Source organism: Micropterus dolomieu, linkage group LG18 (genome assembly GCF_021292245.1).
Source record: "Micropterus dolomieu isolate WLL.071019.BEF.003 ecotype Adirondacks linkage group LG18, ASM2129224v1, whole genome shotgun sequence".
Classification (NCBI taxonomy): Eukaryota; Metazoa; Chordata; class Actinopteri; order Centrarchiformes; family Centrarchidae; genus Micropterus; species Micropterus dolomieu.
In genome coordinates this window covers 2,121,175-2,142,174 of record NC_060167.1, presented here as the reverse complement: position 1 = coordinate 2,142,174, position 21,000 = coordinate 2,121,175, and the positions used below count along the sequence as shown (strand labels likewise).

At 41.5% G+C, this 21,000-nt stretch overlaps 1 protein-coding gene across 5 annotated transcripts in view; it reads right to left on the bottom strand.

Annotated features, from left to right (window-relative positions):
* LOC123956643 (metabotropic glutamate receptor 7-like) overlaps positions 1–21,000 on the bottom strand; it is a 342,022-nt gene that overhangs the window by 40,799 nt on the left and 280,223 nt on the right. For all 5 annotated transcript variants that reach the window (XR_006821589.1, XM_046028985.1, XM_046028988.1 and 2 more), the window contains one exon: positions 12,189–13,124. Coding sequence is in view for 4 of the 5 variants with exons in the window: in XM_046028985.1 (XP_045884941.1) it covers positions 12,189–13,124 (936 nt within the window). In the remaining variant the exon portion in view is untranslated. The remainder of the gene's footprint in view (positions 1–12,188; positions 13,125–21,000) is intronic.

The window sequence follows — 21,000 nt, the reverse complement described above, 5'->3', positions numbered from 1 at the left end:
CATCCGAACGATGTTGTTCCCACTGTTTTCGTTAAAAAAATCAAAATTAACATTCGCCGGCTTTCTCTGTCTCGTGGAACTGCCTCTGTGCTGCCTTCTACGAACAAATCAGGTCAGATTTCCACAAAAATCCACTGGTTTACGTAGGCTGTGATGTTCATGCGCACTACCAGGCCAGCTAATGACACGGAGTCCGCTAACACCAATAAAACCGCCGGCTCCCAGCACAACACAGACTTCAACTAGTTTTTTGTGCTGAAGGAGAATCAGATCGACGTTGGGCGAAAACACGGGTCAACATCGGAAAAAGGTCGTTTGAATCATGACGAGACGCCCGCTTTGTTTTGGATATAAAAACCGACGCTGAGATGGTTTCGATCCTGTCGAAAAGGTATAACTAACATTACTGCAAAGCATGTGAAATATATTGTGATGTTTCAAACACGACAAGACGTGCCTAAAAAATACTTCTCGAATCTCGTTGCTGCAATTTTGTCGTCATTTGATAAAAATACCAATTCACGGTAACGATATGAACAACAACAGACGACGTTTTTGTAGAATATACTGAAACTACTTCCTCATATGGTGATCCGAGGGAGCATTTTCCGCCTCGGCTTTGTGAGGCACAAACACGTCTCACCTTTCCATTGTGTGTGACCTGGGACCCGAACTTAAAGCAAATTCTCTCAGCGCTAAACCCTGAATGGGCCTGCCAATGCATTCACACAATATACCTCTGTTACATTTAGATACAGCAAATCCCTTTTCAGGGTAAAGCAAACAGCTTTTATCAATCTGAGAATGGGACCCCGTTAAGCACATAGGAGCTAATCCCTCTGCATTATTTGATATTACAAAACCTGCAGTACAGCACAGGGAGGAGGCTGTCTGTGTGTCCGCGAGGGTGCGTGAGTTTGTGTGTTTAACGGAGACTTAAAAAAGTGGCTTTCTGTGCAGAAAATAAGGTGTAAAGTTTGTTTGAGGCTTAAGAAACTCCTGAAATAACATTAAAAATGTATGAGCCACTTATCTAAGATGAAGCGTGCGTATGTGGGCGCACAAGCCTTCTGCATTCTGATTAAAATCTAACACATATTGCTGCCTGCGTGCGATTCAAATGTTCAATAACTCGCCTCCTATTGCGGTCAAAGCCGGGGCGATTTAGCCTTTCAAGCCCTCTGACAAAGGAGACACGTCAGATCTTGTGTATCGGTAAATAAACTGATACACCGGCTCTAACCTGCCTGGATATAGAAACCCTGGTTTAGAAGAAAAGTCTCCTCAGACGACGTGTATGAGAGAAAATGTTGTGTTGTTGTAATGCGTTTAGCTGAAGCTCTAAAGGGATTACTGGGGAGGAGAATTGTTTATTTACTTAAAAGTTATGTCTGTTGTAATTTTCTTTTCTTGTTGTGTGGTAATGCAGTTATAAGTGTTGTGTTTTAAAACCCTATGCACCAGATTACCTGATAAGACCTCATTAGGATTCAAGTCCAGATGAGATTTAAGACTCTCACATTCCCGCGTCTCTGTTCGACACATCTGATTACAGTCCGTCTGTGTTTTTTAGGGCTGTGTGTAAATAAGGGTCGGTGCTCCTCCAGACCAGGAGGAGGTGCTGATGCACCTGAAGCTCTCAGCCAGCTGGCAAAAAACACCACACAGGGGAATCAGATTTATGAAAGACGAGAGAGATAAAAGTTTTATTGTCTGCTCTCTCAGAGTCAGACAGGAAGAAAACAGACAGTCTCTTTCCTCTCTACAGGTGTCTCCGAGTCAATAACATCTTTAATTGCATATTTACTTGCCAAATAATTAAAATAAGACTTTGTACCAAATGTTTCTTTAATTAAGTCCACCAGCACAACAGAGATCTAACCAGCAGCAGCTCTACTGCCTGTGTTCATGCTGTTTTGATGAAACACTGCGGCAGGTATCCACTACCTGTTGTTTTATTTATCGTCGGTAGTTATGTTTACCTTTTAGTTACATCACCTTTATTATGACTATATTTACAGCACATTTTAATGGAGTTTGGTATCGTTTGTGTGTGCGTGTGTGTGTGGAAGCACTGTGTTCTCTCCTTTCATTAGTGTCAGTTACCTCTAAGTGTCGCACTTGCATTGTGTGGGAGGCGGTTTCCTGTGTTTTGAATTTATGTTTTGTTGCTCAAACTGGCCTCTTGAACACAGCCTCCTCTCCTCTCCTCACCTGCCTTCATGCCTGCTTTGCTCTCCGCCTCGCTGTCTGTCAGCGTGCATGTTTGCAGGCGTAAGTTCTGCTTCACTGTGTCTACGCATGTGTGTATTCTGTGTGTGCGTGCGGAACGAGCAGCTTCATCTTCTCTCCTCATTTGTATTCTGCTCGTCTTGGACCAGGTAGGTAATGACAAGCAGCAAAGGCCGGGATGTCACCGCTCCGCTCGGCTGCTGGCTGCCTGCTGACGTCACCCTCTGCACACACACACTGTAGAAACTCTCATACATGTGCATATTTGCTGTGTCAGTTTTCTGTCTCTGTTGTCTCGGTTATATTCAGCGGAGGGAAATCTGTGTGTGAGTGGATAGAGAAGTTGAGACAATGTGAGCAGTAACATCTAAACTAAATTGACAGTGCAACATTTTGCATTTGTGGATTGTTTCTCCTGTTATTATTCGTACTTCTATTTGCGGGTTAATCATGCTCTAAGTTTTAGAATTCCCATAATGCTTTGGGAAATGTAATGACTTCTGTTATGGTAACGGTGGTGCATGCAGATGCCAGCAGCTCCATATGATTATGAAAACCTATGACAGAAATACACTCCTCATCTCATCCAGTGCAGCCCTAAATGGTTCTGTGTCTGTCAGACGGTCTGAAGGGAATACCAACACGTACTATGACTTTATTCTCATTAAATTATGACTTCTTTCTGGACGTGTCAGAGGACACAGATACGTGGGACGAGATTCTACATGAGCAGAAAAGCTGCTGAAACACAGGAGCTATTAAAGTCCAGGAGTTTCTAACTGAATTAAAATGAATTCATTTCTCATTGAGGTGAAAAGGAGCCACGTCACATTTAAACAGAGACACAAAGAGGAGGGAAGACTGAATCATGACTCAGCAGGGATGAGATTACAGGAAAAAAGTTGATCTACAGGAGAAACAGATCTGAGAGCTGCACTGACTTAGATTCTGTTTTGTGTTTCCATTCACATAAATAAAAACATTTCCACCATATATTCAGGGCTGCCAACTTTTCAATTTAGTTTGGAGTGAGATTTGGTGTTGGAGGTCGGTTCATTTTAGGCCGCACGGGTCGGGGTCATCGCTCTTTAATCCAAGCTCAGACATGACGGCCTTAATGTTTACCAAACCATGCATTGGGGAGTCTTCACCCCAGAATCTGTGTGTCAAACCAGAGACTGTATTTCTTTTAATTCTGTAGAATGTATGGAATATTAAAGTTCATAATAAGCAAGAGCGTAGGTTTTCCTTAAGCAATGGATGAGCCAATTAATTAAGCGGGGGGGTCTGGGGGTCCTCCTCCAGCAAATCTTTAGCATTAAACACTTGATTTCCTGCATTCTGGTGAAATTTTCTGCACCGATTTATGGTGGAAATGTTTTTAGGCTATGTCAACAGAAACAGTGGGTGGTGATGGCGCATAGATAAGATGGTTGCCTTTGGTGTGGGAGACCCGGGTTTGATTCCCACTGTGAGCCATTCACCATTGTGTCCCTGAGCAAGACACTTAACCCCTCGTTGCTCCAGAGGCGTGTGACCTCTGATATGTATAGCAATTGTAAGTCACTTTGGATAAAAGCGTCAGCTAAATGTAAAACACTAAACTCAGGCAGCAGGTGACAATATAAACTATACCAGAATATAATTCAGTATGGCTTTAAAGCATTCTCTATTTCTTTTTCTTTCATGATTTAGTCTTCCCTCCTCTTTGTGTCTTTGTTTGGGGAACTTTCTCTTTAAATGTGGCACCTTTTTCACCTCAAGGATAAATTCATTCATTTTAATTCAGTTAGAAACTCCTGGACTGAATGTTCAAAACCTTTTCAATCTATCCCACATAATTGTGTAATCTGACATCTACAGAAAGATTTTAAGAGAATAACGTCATCATTTATGTCTACAATGGACGATGTCATCGGGGGCGCTGGCATACAACTGATGGAGAAAATGGAGCAGACGGAGAGAGAGAGAGAGAGGCGGGGCGAGCCGGGGGGTTTTTACAATCACGATGTCGGTTCAACGTCGTGATGTCTGTCAGCCATCTTCTATCGGCCCAAACCTACCTATAATCTGCTGTTCATTACTTTCTCTGCTGATAAGATAGAATCCCAGACAGACAGACAGACAGAACCCGAACTTCCTGCGTGAGAGCGGGTTCGCTTGATTCCAGTCACAGCGTCCGTCGGTGTCACATCAGTTGGGTGGAGTGTAATCGCGCAGAGTCGACGCTATCAGCTCAGCTATAGGCTACATTAGTTTTTCCAATGTTTGAGAAAATGTATGTATGGGGTGAGGGCGTGTGAAAAGCGTAATTTGCGTGATTCTCACGCTCAATGCATGAGAGTTGGCAGCTCTGATAAATGGGTGCAGAAAAACTCACCAGAATGCAGGAAATTAAGTGTTTAATGCTCATTTTTTTCTGAGGAGAATGAATATGAGTGCCCATCAATATTGAAATTAAACCTAAGTCCTTGGTTTACATTAGTCCCATGAAAAGTATCTGAATTAGCGGTTAGCAGCTCCTGCTAGCAGCTCATGTTAGCATGGATGTACAGACAACCATCACTTGATTACTGTGATACTGAAGAAAACTTAAATACCTGAAGATTCTGAGGTTCTGCAGCGTCTTTCTCTGATTTGCGGACATTTGTTCTGGATGGACATCCGAGATGATGACATCCTGGGAAGGTGGAAGTCACGCTGAATCTAAAAATGCGTATTTCATGTCTGTGTGTATCTTAATCTCCTCCATCGGCTGTGAGTCGCTGCTGCAGCTCCACCTTCTGTCCACGGTGGTGAGTCGTCCAATCAGCAGCCGAACTACAATAACTAACTTCCTGTTGTCTTTAAAAACACCTGCTACACCTGTCCCGTTCAGCTCACACAGTATCTTTGAGACTGATTGTTCTGTGTAAAGCTGATGTGGAGACATTCATCAGTGTCTGGTGCTGTAACGACGTGCAGGACCGCTGTCGCGTTAAGAAAAGGTGTCTTGATGTATTTCCAAGGTTTCTGTGAAATGTGAATGTTTATTTGGATGCTAATGTAAAATGATTAACATTTTAAATGAGCTGAATGATAAAGCCTTGGAGCCATCCGAATACCTCTCTCATATATATATAGATCTGGACCTCGTCTCTCTTGTTGTCTCCTGTTTCTCTTTGTGTCCTTGTCACCCCCCCCCACTCTTTTTTCCTCCCACCACAGATCACACTGTGCTTTCCTACCTTTTCTTCCCAGTCTCCTAATTTACTTCCCCACAGATCTCTTATCTACCTCCTCTGTAAAGGAAAGGCATGATAAAAGACTAGACGAGGAAATCTAGCTTTTATCATGCCTTTCCTTTACAGAGCCAACTCCTTAGTATAAAATTAATTACCCTTTTTTTTTTTATTCATGCAACCTATTAATTAAGAAGCATCCCAAATAAATATCATTACTAATATTCAGACCTTTTCCGGTTGTATTAAAGCTGAGCGAGGCAACAATGGAGAAACCAGCAAGAGAGTTGAAAGTATCCAACAATCATTTCATTTAGACCGTTTGGACCGGCAGTGCTTTTTACTGTCCAGATTCTTTTCATTTTTGAGTCAGAGCTTTTGATTTATTAATGCTGTTTTAGCAAATATTGCAAAAACCATGCTTCTGAAATAAACTGCCTAACGCAGCTTTACATATATTTTTAATAATGCGACTATAATAATATGGTTAGTTTCAATTAAACTTCTTTAAGGCGGTATTGTAGCACTGCATTGAAGAGTTTGGAGTAGAAAGTGAAACCACTATAATGATAGAGTGAATATAATTTCCCAGGAATCAAATTGGTCTCTAACTTCCTCTGCCGAGTCACCAAACTCAAGAGAGTCATTTAAAGCATTTTTCTCCCAGGAATAAAACCGTTTTCATCACATTCTAAATGTACAGGTGCATCTAGAAAAAAAACAAAAAGCACACTTTTAAAAATTCTCTAGTTTTTTCTGCACACCTGTGTGTCTGTGACTCGTAAGACGTACGTGACAATTCATATTTACACAAAAATTTAATTTGGATTTGAAACCCCCGATGGCAAAGTTTGATGAATGCTCAGAGACTTACAGGTGCAGCTCAAAATATTACATTTTAGATCTCATTTTTTGAGATGCACCTGTACCTTCAAGATGTCATCATTACAAATATGCAAAAATGCAAACTCATCACCTTTTGTTCAAGTTTATATTGTTCAAGTTTATAACGGACAACAATGTTCTTTGCATCTTCAACTGTGACACAATAATGGTGATACTTCCAGCTGTAGAAAGGAAAAGTAATAATATTACAGTAACGCTTTAATGAATAACATGTTACTGCCCAATGCAGTTCATGGGAAGTCGACGCTGTGCCTGCAGGTCACAGATCCTGACCGTGTTCGTAATGCAAACTGAGATGAGCCTCTTTGTTTCCAGGTGCTCTTACTTGGACGTTGCCATTTTGCCAAGCTACAGAAAGATCCATGTGAAAGCAAACGGACCAACCACAGGGTTTAAGGCCTTTAGCACAAATTAAAATGTTAAAGTACTAAATCTGTTCACTGTGAACTCTTCAGGAAGTGATCTTATAATTGATCTGTATAAGCCATTACATATTTATGCAAATCATTTGGTAATGTATGGAAATCAGCATACGTGCAGGGCTTCATTAAATTACTAGAAAGTGTGACACTGTAATATTTCTGTACACGTCTCATGTTTTTCACTGCGCCTCTATCTGTTTGTTATTCGTGAAGTCGTTGCCCTTCAATACTCCTGACAATGCTAATAATAAAGTTATATCTTGGTGACTCCACAAATAAACACATTAGAAGCAGAACCAGGATCTGATTTCTCCATGTGGATCACTAAAACTATCCAATCAATGAGTTACCTGTCTGTCCACGTGACTTCATGTTCAAGCCTCTTGGTTTCTTTATAAAAAGTCAGCATAATAAAGAACCGAACAATGGGTCTTTTTTAAGCCATTTAGGAAAAACTTATATTAAAAGTGAGACACTTTGTTGAACACTGTGTGCTGTTGCCGGTCTGTGCTACAGGCTGCAGGACAACCCCTCGCCGTGCACTGACAGTGCTGTTAGGCAGCTCAGACGCTGGGAGCTTATCAGCTGCCTCTGGGGCCTGAAGCAGTTCAGGTGGACAAGTGTATCCCTGTGGACAGGACACAAACCCGTCAGAGGGGTTTACCCCAATCCGTGCGCCAAGCAGAGAGGCTTAGTCTTTCCAATGAAAGATAAAAGCCCAGAGCTCACAGTGTCAGACCGGACACTCTTACCTGGAACCACTGATAACACAAATATCCTCCCCAGGGATAAGGGGAACAGCAGAACCGTCTTAATCTCTACCTCTGGCGGGTTTTAGAGCTCTATACCCAAACCTTCAATCACTGGCAACTTAGGCATTAGAAGGATATTTGTTCCTAATCAAAATGTAATTTAAATTCACTCTACTGGTACTGCTGAAGACATAAAGCCTGACCTGATGCAGTTTTACAGTTAGTCTCAATACAAATTTCACTTTTTTTTAATCTCTTCACATAGTCAGCACTGGTGGACTAAACTGGGGGAAACTTTTCAAAATGGAATGTAAATGTGCAATATGTGAGAGTAAATACACAGATGTTTGATGGGGGTTGAGTTTGAGTGGGAAAACAGTTCATGAAGTTTGATAGATTTGGTTTCTGAATGCCCTTTGTGTTAAAGCAATAAAAAAAACTGTTGGAAATGTATGTATATACAGTTTGTGCTAATAGATAATAGTGATACATACTGTTCTGTAAGTGTTTTTGTATCTATGTATATTATGTATTGTGCCTACATAATAGATCAGTATCAGTAGTTATGATTGATTCCCGTGGTATTCCTCAAAGCTCCATCTTAGACCCTATTTTAATTTCATTTTATGTTTCCACTGGGGTCAGTTTTAAGAAAAGTCAGCATCCCATATCACTGCTATGCAGACGACACGCCGCTATACTTTCGCAAAACACATCTTTTACGTTGTGTCTTGAGGATCTGAGATGCTGGATGGTCAAAAACCTTCTCCAGCTAATGAGAGCAGGACAGAGGTTCCTGTTACTGGTCATAAAAATGTCTCCCACACCTCCCCTGTACTGGTGTACTAGCCTCCCTTCAGTGGTTACTGCTTTTGATTTTACTGCATTTTAGATAAATATTAATACAATAGTAGATTGTTTTAATTTTGTCTGTTACAGTTCCTCTCCTAATTATTTTAGTTGTATTTCTAATTTCCCTGCAAGGGCATTTTGTTCAGCAACTGCTGTTTAAAAAAGAGAAAAGTGTTTTTATAAATTTAATTGGACTTGGTTTGTGTTTTATTGTTGGGATACAAATGTTGTCGGTATTCTGGCAGAAGAGTTGACCCTGAGATGTATCTGGAGTGTTTTGGTTGTGTTTTGTGCGATTAACTGCTTTGCTGAGCTGCAGGTTGGTAAAGACAAATTATCAAAGCTGTGAAGAGTTTTGAAAAGTTGAACTCTGTAGAGAGAAATATGTGAAACGTATTGTAAAAAAAACTGTAAGAAAGACCCATTGCAACAAGTGGTAGCCACTTAGGCTGTATGGATTCAGTAAATATGCATTAATACATTAACGTAATGACCGACAAACATTTATGTTTCCCTCCTTATAAATAATACAACAAGGAGAATGAAATTTTTTAAGTATCCTGAAAAAACAAACAAGTTAAATTGATCTGTGGGGGCACAAACGAGTTTCACAGAGCTCACATAATCATTATTTATCCCTGTAGTGCCTGATGGAGTTTTGCTAAAGCTTATTAACACTGCTCGGCAGATTGCATTTCACAGAGACCTAAATGCACAGACTCATTTCGTTTAGCAATAGTTTTCATCTTAGTGTGATAAGACGTAAAAGGTCACAGAATTATAAGTAAGAACTTTCAAAACAAGTTTCCAACGTCCCATAAAGTTCCTCACATTATAACAAAATGTCAGCCTTCAGCGTTTGGTGAGCTAATTGTGTCAGCTTCTGGGAGCTTTAATAACCTGTTGTAACCCAAAAACAACGGCGACAACACAATAATACCAGTCTCTGAGGAGTGTAGCCACATATGCACACACGACTTAGCACCTGGGGATTGCAGCTGTTCTCCTTTATTAAATCTCCACACTATAATTGCTTCATCAGGACCAAGAAGCTGATGAGAACAAACAATGCCCGGGGTCTTAACAAACAGATAATAAGAAAAACGTCACTCTCTTACTGCAATATTTTACCAGCGACATGCACATTAAATTTAATCTGGATTCTTACACTTGTAAAACAAAACAAGAACATCATAACTGCCGTTTTTAATATCTGTTATTTCACTGCAAAATGTGGAATATTGAGCTTCATATCAAAGCCTTAGTCTCGCTGCACGAATGGGAATGAGATTACGTTCTGGTGGCAGATCGGGCTCGTCTGGAAGCCTTTAGGCTGATAAAATGGGACACAGCAGTGATAGTCACCCATTAGGAATGACGCAGTAATGCTCTGCTTGACATGGGCTTTTGCTATATTGCAATTTGTTGGTGATTTGCAATTTTAACGTAACAAATGTGTGCTTTATTTTCTTGTTTCAAAACTGAGGGAAAGGTTTTTTATATTATATATATTTTTTGTGGCTAATTGTGAAAGTTATGGAGTAAAGGCTGTCTATTTAGACACCAGAATCTCAATTGCATGACAACACAACACCTTTTGGGACGTTTGCTGTTTTGCAAATTGAAACACTGTATTGGTGTTCGTGTCACGTCTTTAAAACTGCACATTTGTTTCTAACAATGCATCAAGGTAAAAACTGTTATATATTTCATACACAATATGACAAAAAATGCACATCTTTACATATGAGAAGCTGGAACCAGCAATTATTTTGACATTTTACTGCTTGAAAAATGACTGAAGCATTAATTTCAAAATACAGGGTGTCCGCGGGGTCTTAAAAAGTCTTAAAAGATTATAAATCAATTTTGTGAAAATTAAGGCCATTTTTTAATTAAATTTTGAAGATATTTTTTTCAATGAGGAAAATCATGTTTGTTCAAAAGTTTGTTTGCTAAAAGTGTAGGTGAACATATTTGTTTATAATGCATAGCAAAAACTACTCGACAGGCAGTGAGTAGCAACTGTGTGATTTGTTTCTGTAACGTTCACTTTTCACTCTTAAAAGCTCCAAAAAATAGATCTGTGCGAACCAGAAAATGATTACCGACACAACCGACAGTAATCTCCCAATGCTAATCGTCCAAAACATAGTCGGAGTGGCGATCAGGAGTAACGGGATTAACCCGGTTGGCCGGTCGCTCTGTGGCCACCTGAACAGGCTCGTTCCTGAAAAACAAGAGCGAGATGCGCTGCCAGCAGCTGAAATCGGTAAGACAGAAGACAACAGGGAGAATCCGAGGAGCGTGTGGGTTTCGATAATGTTTGCTGCCTATTTAGCTAAATCGGTGCTTTTTATTGAAACACGTTCAACTTTTCAAAAGCTGATACTTTCGTCAGTGTCACTTTTTGTGAACAGCTCAACAGCCTGGATGGGGCGGGATTTAACAAAAGTTTGATGTGCTGCAACAAACTTCATAAATGTTGAACTCATTGTTCTGCATAAACGGTTATGATTATTGACGAGTTAGTAACCCAAAATCAAGGTTGGAGACTCTCATGTAGCCCGGAGCATTTTTCTTGCACAAAGTTAATGAATAAAAAACAACCCCAAACTGAAACAGCTGTAATTTGAATTAATATTATACTAGTGGTAAGTTATATTATATGAAATTATATTGAATATAGTAACATAATAAATATAGTAATATCAAACTTAAAAGTTTACTATTAAATTAACAATATACTTTAAATTTAATGTTATATTATACTAATACAGTCATTTAGACTAGTTCCTCCTCCAGGTTGTGCCTGTGCTACACCGCCTACACTACTTATTCATGTTATTCATCACTCATGTCAGGTTATTCATGTTATTCATCACTCAGTTTATTCTCTTCATCTTTGTTCCCTCCTGGCCTGTTTGAATTTTGTTGTATTAATCAAGTGGTCGATGAAAGTTATCACACATCTCACTGCAGGCAAGCTCACATTATCTAGTTTAAACCAACTAAAACACAAAATTACACTGTGTCTTCCACATGATTTGCTGTAATATTGTGTACATAAAAGTCATAGCTTATTGTAAGCGAGCTGCTTTTTGCAGGAAATCTGTCCTTCACATAGAAAACTGTTGGCTCATACAGGCTGTTATAGGCAACTGAGAAAGTTGGTGAATGCCTCAATTTTTAGGTGGTATTATAACCTGATGACATATAGGCAATAAATATGTTATAATTTACATTCCTTTTAAAAACTCAAATGTCCCTTTTAAAAGGTGTGTGGCTGATTTAATCCGTTAGCTCAAAGTGTCGTGGCAGTCTTAAAATATGTTGAAAAAGTCTTGAAAAGGTCTTAAAAAGGTATTGAATTTTACTTCAGGATTCCTGAATATACCCTGAAATAGATGCATTGTTGATTAATATTTATTTATTTTTTAAATCGATTAATCCTTTCAGCACAACTGTAGAAGGTTATGTTTGTAAAAAATAAAGTTTCTTGGAAACATGGCAGTTGTATCCAATCAAACAGCCATCCTACGGTTTATGAAACTGCCTGAATCTCTACTCATTTCGCTTCATGTTGAAGTGTCCTTGGTTAAGATACTGAAGCCCCCCGATGGCTGTTCCATCGGTGTAGGAAGGTGTGTGAATGGGTAAATTCAATGTAGTGTAAAAAGCGTTTTGAGTGGTCCCAAAGACTAGAAAGGCGCTATAAAAATACAGAGCATTCACATTTACTCTACATATCTTTCATCCACCCATTCAACTTAATCTCCGCCCATTCACTCATTGGTTCTTACCTTTTCCGCAGACTGCGCCGTGCCAAAGAAAATGGGTATAAAAGCCAGCCATACAATGCAGGTGGTGTACATGGTGAACCCGATTGGCTTGGCCTCATTAAAATTCTCCGGGACCCCGCGGGTCTTTATAGCGTAAACAGTACACGTCACCATCAGTAAGATACTGTAACCCAAGGAACAGATAATCTGAAGATCTGTGATGTCACATTTCAACACCCCTCGTGCTAGATCCGGGTTAAAGGTCTTCTGCTCGTCATAGTCTATGATGGTGTTGGGTGGATCCACCACGAACCAAATAAACACCCCCAACAGCTGGACTGAGATGAGGCTGGAGGTGATAGCCAGCTGTGAGGTGGGGCTGATCAGCCTGGGTGCCGTCACGGACTTCTTGCCCTGCTCAAAGATTCGGTAGATGCGGTTGGTTTTGGTGAGGAGGGCCGCGTAGCTGATGCACATACCCAAACCCAGGAAAATCCTTCTGAACGAGCACACGCCAACATCCGGCTTGGCGATCATGAGGAATGTGATTATATAACATAAAAATATCCCAGTCAGGAGAACATAACTCAGCTCCCTGCCGGACGCTCGGACAATCGGTGTATCGTTGTACCGAATGAACGTAGCCATGACAAAGATTGTAGCGATGATCCCGAGCATTGCCAGGAAAACTGGAATCACCGCCCAGGGTGAGTGCCATTCCAGTTTTATGATGGGAATGGGCTGGCACGAAGTACGGTTGGCATTGGGCCTCATGTTGTAGGAGCAGAGCTTGCAGGTGAACTCATCGTACTGGTACTGGTAGCCGTCGCAGGGCTCGCAGTGCCAGCAGCAGGGCATGCCTTTCACCACCTTTTTCCTCTCACCGGTTTTACAGGGAAGGCTGCACACCGAGGTGGGAATGTCCTGCTCCCCTCGAGGCCACTGCATGTCCTCCATCTGGAGACAGAGTGTGAGAGACAATGAACGGTTAGATCAGAATCAGAGACACCTTTATTGCCAAGTAGTTTTTACACACACAATTTGATTTATAATAATATTTACATAGAGCCAACAATTCCCCCCATGAGCAAGCACTTGGCGACAGAGGCAAAGGAAAAACTCCCTTTTAGGAAGTAGAGAAACCTTGAACAGAACCATGACTCAGGGTCCATCTGCCTAGACCATTACAAGGAATTTGCTTTGGTGCCAGAAATAAACCTACATAAATATAAAAGAATGGACTAAGTGTTTTTTCTTTCATTTCAAAAACTAAACATAAAAAAGGCTGCAGGCCTTTTAATTGGATATATGAACAACTGTTGGATGGATTGTGATAAAATGTGATTCAGACATTCATGTTCCCTCAGGATGAAATGCAGTAACTTTGCTGATCAGGCCATCATGTCAATGTGTCCACTGTGTTTACTGCCTAATATAATAAAGATACAGTGCATCAGACTGAAATGAAAACTACCATAAAAAGGGAAAATTTACTCTTAAACAAAAGCATTTTCTTGGTGTGTGTCACTATATCCAATACGCTGGCATGTAAACTTCAACTTCACTGTGAAACCAGTTTTAGGAAATTACATTGTAAGCTATGGACTCTGAGGTTACGGTCTCCCAGTCTTTTAGATTTATAGCTGAGATTTTATCTTCCAGTGTGCAGCGCTGTTGTTAAACAAGGGGTTTGCTTTGGCTCTGGCTTGTTATTAAAGCAAAGGTCTTATTGATTTGACAGTTTGACTGCTGCTAATGAGTAATGAATACTCTATTAGTGCAACATCAATATGGATAAATTCCACCTGGATCAGAGCTGTGCCTTGAGTGGACATCTTAGTTATCTGCACTTTTTACTCAGCACCACAGCCAGGTGGCATTTCATGAATGCTCTGGAGCAGCTGGGGGTCGGACCTGGTCCCATGGGGGTCGTGAAAATGCTACTATAGACACAAAAATAGAAAATAAAATAACTTAAAAATGACTAGACGGACTACAGTTGTGAATGGAATCACTTTGGGTGAACACTGTAAATATTTTACATTGTTTAATCCAGCAGGTGGCGGTAATGCCAACCGCTAACGCCAAAGAAAACGCGAGACGCACAGCAATGACTTTTTTTGGTTGAATTTGGAAAAGAGAAAAGCGCTGCGTTTTTATCATATTGCTAGGCAACCACCGAATCAACTGTCCAGTCAGTTTAATCAAAGATTACAGCGCCAGCTATCTGTAATTTTTGGTTTGCTGCTAAGTAATAACTGTCATATTAGTTGAAACTTGATCACAACTCACAGGTCTGTGTGTTGTTGTCTGCTTTAATAAAACAGACAAACGGAGAGCGCCTGCTCTGGCACTGTTTGAGGGCAAGAGGTGTACAAACACGCAAGAGACAGGGAAAGGGAGATCCGAGTGGGCACACTCAGAAAGAGGAGACACCGCTGGTAGCACCACCAGCTGGTCCAGGGGCTTCGTCTTAACGGTGGTTGGTTTAAGGCGTATTTTAGGATGAGCAACTGTAAACTTCCGTCAGCACAACTGAGGACCCGTCAGTCGCAAAATATTTTCAACCTCAAAAAGGGGTCAGACTGCCAGAAAGGTTAAGAACCCCTGCTCTGGAGGGCACCCTTTATAGCAGTCCTCGAGCAAGGCATGGAGCTGAGCTGAGTTGAGAAGTTCCGGTCTTGAGCATAAAGTGGTGTCGATTTTATATTACATTTGCAAGTTATGTAATAAAATGTAACAAAGTACATTTAGCCAAGTACATGGGGCGGCTGAGGCTTGGCAGTGGAGCGGGTCGCTCACTAATCAGAAGATTGGTGGTTTTGAAACACAACATAATAACAGACACTGAAGCGGAGTGCTCAACTCAACCACAATACAAGATCCCATTACTGAACTTTGTTTGTCAATCTTTGGGTAACTCAGACTCTACGAAAATGGAGGGTCACGACAGAAGCCGTGTTCTCAACCATGGTCGCTCTTCTCCTGGGCGTTGGTTTCTGAAGACCTATGGAAAATCTGTGTACGTGCAGCAGTAAACTTTGTCTCAACCACTCTTCTGTCTGTTACTACAGGATTAATATTGGCAACGTTGATTGATAGAAGAATCACTCGCTTCTTGCTGCTGATTGGGATCAACTTCAACATGGACGGAACAGCCCTTTATGGAGTGGCGGCGGCCGTTTTCATCGCCCAACTCAAAACGGCATCACTCTGAACCGGTGCCAGTTAGTTACATTTGGTGTGGTGGTCGCAGTGTCCACCGTATGAGAAGCTCTCTTCATTTTGACAGTCGCTGGGATTCCTGAGAGGGACGCTTCCCTTTGGTTTGTCATAGAATCACTGCTGTAAGTTTAACCTGTGCTTTGGCAGTGATTAGAACACCTGAGTGTGAAGAAACAAATGGACGAGCAAGGATAAGATAACTGTGTGGCCTGGATGTACTGAAATGTCCCCTTGTTTCTCAATAAATAGGAGAAAAGGCCAAGTGCTCGACTGTCCTGCATGTTTCCATTGGATAGCACTAAGTGTGATGTGATTTTTTGCATTATGGTGTGAAGCAGTTTTTCGAGAGGTTGAAATGAGTCATTGGCAGTGGGCACACATTTACGTACTCTTACAATAAATTTGGCCTTAAAATTGGAGAGAGAAAAAAAAGCCTGATGGCTGTGAATGATTACTTCCTTTCTGATGAGCAGCTGGCATCTTGCATGGTAGCTTCTGCCATCAGTGTGTGAATGGGTGAATGTGACATGTAGAGTAAAGACTAGAAAGGTGCTTTACTATCCATTTACTTACATACAAATTTGAGCTACAGCAAACAAAGGAACATTTGTTTCCCGGGTTTGTTCAGCAATTCTCTTAAGGCTTGTTGCCATTTCACCTGGTATATTGCCCTGGAGGAGGAGCCCCTGAAGTTTCACGAAAGACTGTAATACATGTGCACTGATACATATTTGCAGATAGGTATTCAGTAAGCCACCCACACACAGTGTTTACGCCATCTACCTGCACATACACACACCACTGCACCTCTGGAAGCAGAAAATAATTTAAATAGTCTTTACAGGAAGCTTTACATTATTTTCAGTATTCGATTTGTAAGGAGACAGATCCGATTAGTCACAAGTACTCTGAATATTCAACATGCTATGAAAATGGAAATGAGCTTAACTGTCAACAGACTTTGTAAATCAATTCACGTCCTCTGGACAGTTCCAGGCCCTTCTTGCCTCGACCTTGGGAGGAACTCTGGTGACTGACGGGTGGCCAAAAACCCTCCTATTGTGTACTGACTGATTATTTTGGCAGATAGCTGGTTTCTGTTTAAAGGATTTGAAGGGATTTCAAATGCTACTGTGACCCCGAGCTGATCAGTTACACAGCCCTGAGGACATCCTCAAACAGATTATCTACAAAGACCAATCCGAATCAGTCTGGGGCTCCAGGAGCCGGGGGCTACGCTTGAGAAAAAAATTGACACTGGATCTTATCACCACCCACTATCAACCAGACCCTCCCCGGGCTCCCTGTGTGCTAGCAAAAAGCCGAGTTGATAACCTGGGATAGTCGGGGATGAAAAGCTGCATCAAGCTAACAGCCTGAGTCAGCCGAAGGCTTGAATTTGGCCACGGTGAGGATTCAGAACCACAACAAAAAGGCAAACTCCAAAACACCCTTCTAATCTTCCTCCCTGCCAAAGGCGGCAGGCCAACTCTGCAGAAAAGGAAAAGAGAAGAATTTCTTCCCTCCCACACATGTGCTCTTTCTCTTGCTGTTTTTCTTTTCTATTATGGTTTTCTAATCACATTCATCAGCCCTTGCTTCCACACATACATCCATCACACCCACATTTTGTCCACGCTAAGCTTTTTGTTGTATTCCCAGCAAAACGACACACGGACCATCAAAATGACACGACCGGCTGACACAAATCCCCTCAGTAATAGCTCACAGGCAGGTGAATATGCCCCATTTAGCATATGAAGTGTATTAAAATCTGACTTGTCATGTAAGAAACAAGCTTCACTATACAGAATTGATGAGTGGCAGTCTTGTGCCTGGTTAGTGAATGACTCATGCCTGCACAAATCCAAAACGATTTCAGACTGGAGGTTCAAATGGAATTCAAAATGCCAGCAGCGAGGCTGGGTCAATCATTTAAATGGAAACACCATCCGTCTTCTCGCCTTCGCAGCGGTCAGGAGAGCTGCCAGCCACTGCGGCGTGTTCAATAATTCACTCAGGTCTTTGAAGAGGTGTCACAGCTGGTAGAGAGATCCGGACAAGAGGTCTCTCTGGTCTTAAATCTCCGACTATGTGCCCATACAGAAGTCCACATGTTCCATTTCCCACCAGCTGAAGATCATCCTTAGTAAGTCCCACCGTCCTGACCTCAGACAGCCTTTGCCAAAGAGATAGAAAGGAGGGGAACTGTGTGCGTGTGGTAGCATGGACTTAAAAAAGACACGTGCAACGACAACAAAAGCTGTTCTGTAGGATTTGAGCACAGTTCTACATCATATGTCCGAATATGTCCTTTAGGTTCCAGGAACCGAGACCTGATCGGAGTCTGAACGGGTCCACTTTGTATTCTGTGAAGTCAGTCTCCTGTGAGTTTCATTCATATACAAACATACAATCAACGTTATGCATCAAGCAAAATGTTGAAAGCATCACTAACATGTTTATTAACAGCATATCTCCTTAGTTGTGCTTTGTAACAACTGAAGAATGATAATACAAATATTTTTAATATGATTATGTTTCACTTGCAACACTTGGTTCAGGTAATGAAAAGATCCTGGTGGGGGTAAAAACATGATCTCACTTCCTGTTTTGCTCCTGACAGACGTCATCCCTACAGCCGCTAGATGGCGCTTTCAGCCTAGCATAAGCAGATGTTTTTTTGGCGAATTTGCTGAAATAACTGATGCTGAGGACAGTCTTAACGCTCCTGGTGGGACCGCTGACGGAGTTAAACCTCAGATTTACAAAGAGAGGAGACAAAAGGACGGCGCGCAGGAGGATGAAACAAACTGCAAAACTACAAAAAATTAATAAAGAAAGCAGCAGATTATTCCTTTGAGCAGTATTCTGCAAAGGATAAGAGAAGAAAGGAGATAAGAGGGGGTGAGAGTGTGAATGTATGTCCACTTCGTCTCTCTCTCTCTATTTCTGTCTGCCTCTCTCTACCTCCGTCCATCTGCTTTTCTTATCAGTCCCAGGCAGACCTTTGCTCCTCTGCCTGCTTCTGCTCTGCTGTCGATAACCCGTCTGCCTGTCAGGTGAGCACTTAAAATGGCCCGACATAGCTTCAGCCAGAATAAATACGCCGTACAGAACAAACAAAGCACCTGTGAGGGAGAAGAAAGGGACATCTGTCCTGCCTCTGCAGATACTGGCGGAGGGACGGTTTCTCTTTTAGCATCAACGCCCGTCCAGCGGTGGACGAAGTATTCAGATCCTTTACCTCAGAAAAAGTACTTATACCCATTACGCTTTTCCACATTTTATGACTTTTCTAAAGTGTTTTAATCTAGGATGTTCATGTTAAACCTGGTGAAGCTTTAAAAAATTAGGTTAAAGTATTTAAAAGAAATCCCTGTGAGCAAAAACCTCAGATTTCATCCTGTTCTGAACGCTCTGTTTTCAACGGCTTTTCCTACCAACGGCTCCGTAATACGACACCAGGAGCCAGACGGAGCCGCTGTTCCATATATGGTCCCACAGCAACGGCTCAGTCTGCCTGTTCTGCCCAGCAACAACAACAGCCTGGTAACCTGCTTCAGCTCTTGGCCAATGAGAAGACAGTGGCTTTGTCCTTAAAGAGACAGGAGCATCTACAGCTTGGTTCAGACAGAGGCTGAAATGAAGGCCTACATCAGGGGTCTGCAAATAAGTCTGGCATCGGGCCAAAATCTTCCAAGCGAACAAACCGTGTGAAATCACGTGCTCGTTTAGCTCAGTCGGTGCTGTGCGGGACTCCCGACGGGTAGGTTGTGAGATCGATTACATCTTTTTTTTATTGCGGATATTTTTTTCTACCTTGTTAAACAAATTGAATAAAAGGACACTTCTGCACATGCTCACATCCGCGTTTGATCCGCATTCATAAACATGTGGACACTTATTTTCATTTCCCTGATAAAATGCATGGGGAATCCAATCACACGTTTACTGACGGCAGGCCAGAGACTCTTTTGAATTTCCTTCAGAACTCTTCAAAGTAAAAGCTCTTAATAAACTCGACATGAAGCATTGCTGCAAAATACATTCTTGCGCTTTTATTTTAGAGGCACAATCACTATTGCTATCAAAGCAATCTGGCAGCGGGCCGCTGGCCTATTGCTGACCACTGGCCTACATGAAGAGTCAGTATAAGAAAATAAAATATGTTTTTTTTAACTTTGAATCATGCAAAGCTGCCACACAGGAGTCACAGAACTACAATATAGGACTGGAAATGCAGTTTAATACGTCTCCTTTAAAGTTCTCTGTTACAGGTGAAAGTATAATCAGGAAAATGTACGAAAAGTATTAAAAGTTCTCAATAAATCAATAAAATAAAATGTCCCCTGTTACTGTTTAGTATCAGACTGCAGCTAATAATTCTTTTCCTTATGAATTCCTCTGTTGATTATTTTCTCCATTGATCGATCAGTTGTTTGGTTTGTAAAGGTTCTGCCGTCAGTTACCCAGAAGCCCAAAGTGGCGCCCTCACAACGCTTTGTTTGGTCCGACCAACAGTCCAAACCTCAACAATATTAACTAACATTCAAATCATAAAAAAACTTAAACGATCAAAATAGTTGCCAATTTATTTTCTGTCAACAGACTAAACATTTCAGCTTTACTTGTATAAACTGTTGGGTAATTAAACTTATAACAAAACAAAAAATATATTTTATAAACTCTTCATATGTTTTGTCTGTAAAAATCTTCATTTTAAAGTAACTAAAGCTGTCAGATAATTAAAAAGTACAAAATCTCCCTCATGAAAGTGGCATGTCTCCTGCTCTTCTTTCTATCTCCTGTTTCTGTCCACGCACTTCACATGTGTTTGTAAAATTCAACAATGAATCAACAGTTACAGAAATCTTCCCATTTGAGCCCCTGGGATTACATCTAATCAAACAGGGGATGCATGTGGGCGGGTGTTTTCCGTCCGCTGACTGTTAGCTGGCAGCAGTTAATCCATGCGCTCATTAGCTCCCTCCTCCTTCTCCGTTCTTCCCACAGCAGTTTAACTGCCAGACGCCGCAGTTTATTATCCAGCCTTTAGGGGGCCCCGGTCCCTGAGCTCATCAGAAAAACCTCGGAGGAAATAGTGATCGCATCTACCGCCGTTTCCATGGATACCAAGCAGGATCCATCCTTGGTTTTTTTGGCCTTCATTGCCCCCCCACCACCTCTCCTTCTGCCTCCTGACTCTCTGTTGGTTCATTACGTCACCCAACTGCAGTGAACTGTTTTTAAAGAAACGGCTTCTGACTTCCCGGCGTCTTTGGTTCCCTTCTTCCTGCCTCAATTCCTTCCTTTGTCCACACATGCTGTGGTGTACTGATGTACCCCCCCAGTCCTGTCGCATGAGTTTAAAGATCCCCTGCAGACATATAAACAAACTCTCCTTTGAATGATAATTTGTGTCCGACAACAAAAAGTTCAGTTACCTAAAATTCTAAAAATGACATTTCCTCCTCCTCGTCAGGAAACCCAGAGTCTCTGAATATGTAAATATTGTTCATTTCTAAAGGTTAACAGCTGCTTCGCTCAGTGTTTGTGACCAGGAGGCTTCAAGTTTCCACAGCACACTTGTCAAGTCACATACTGC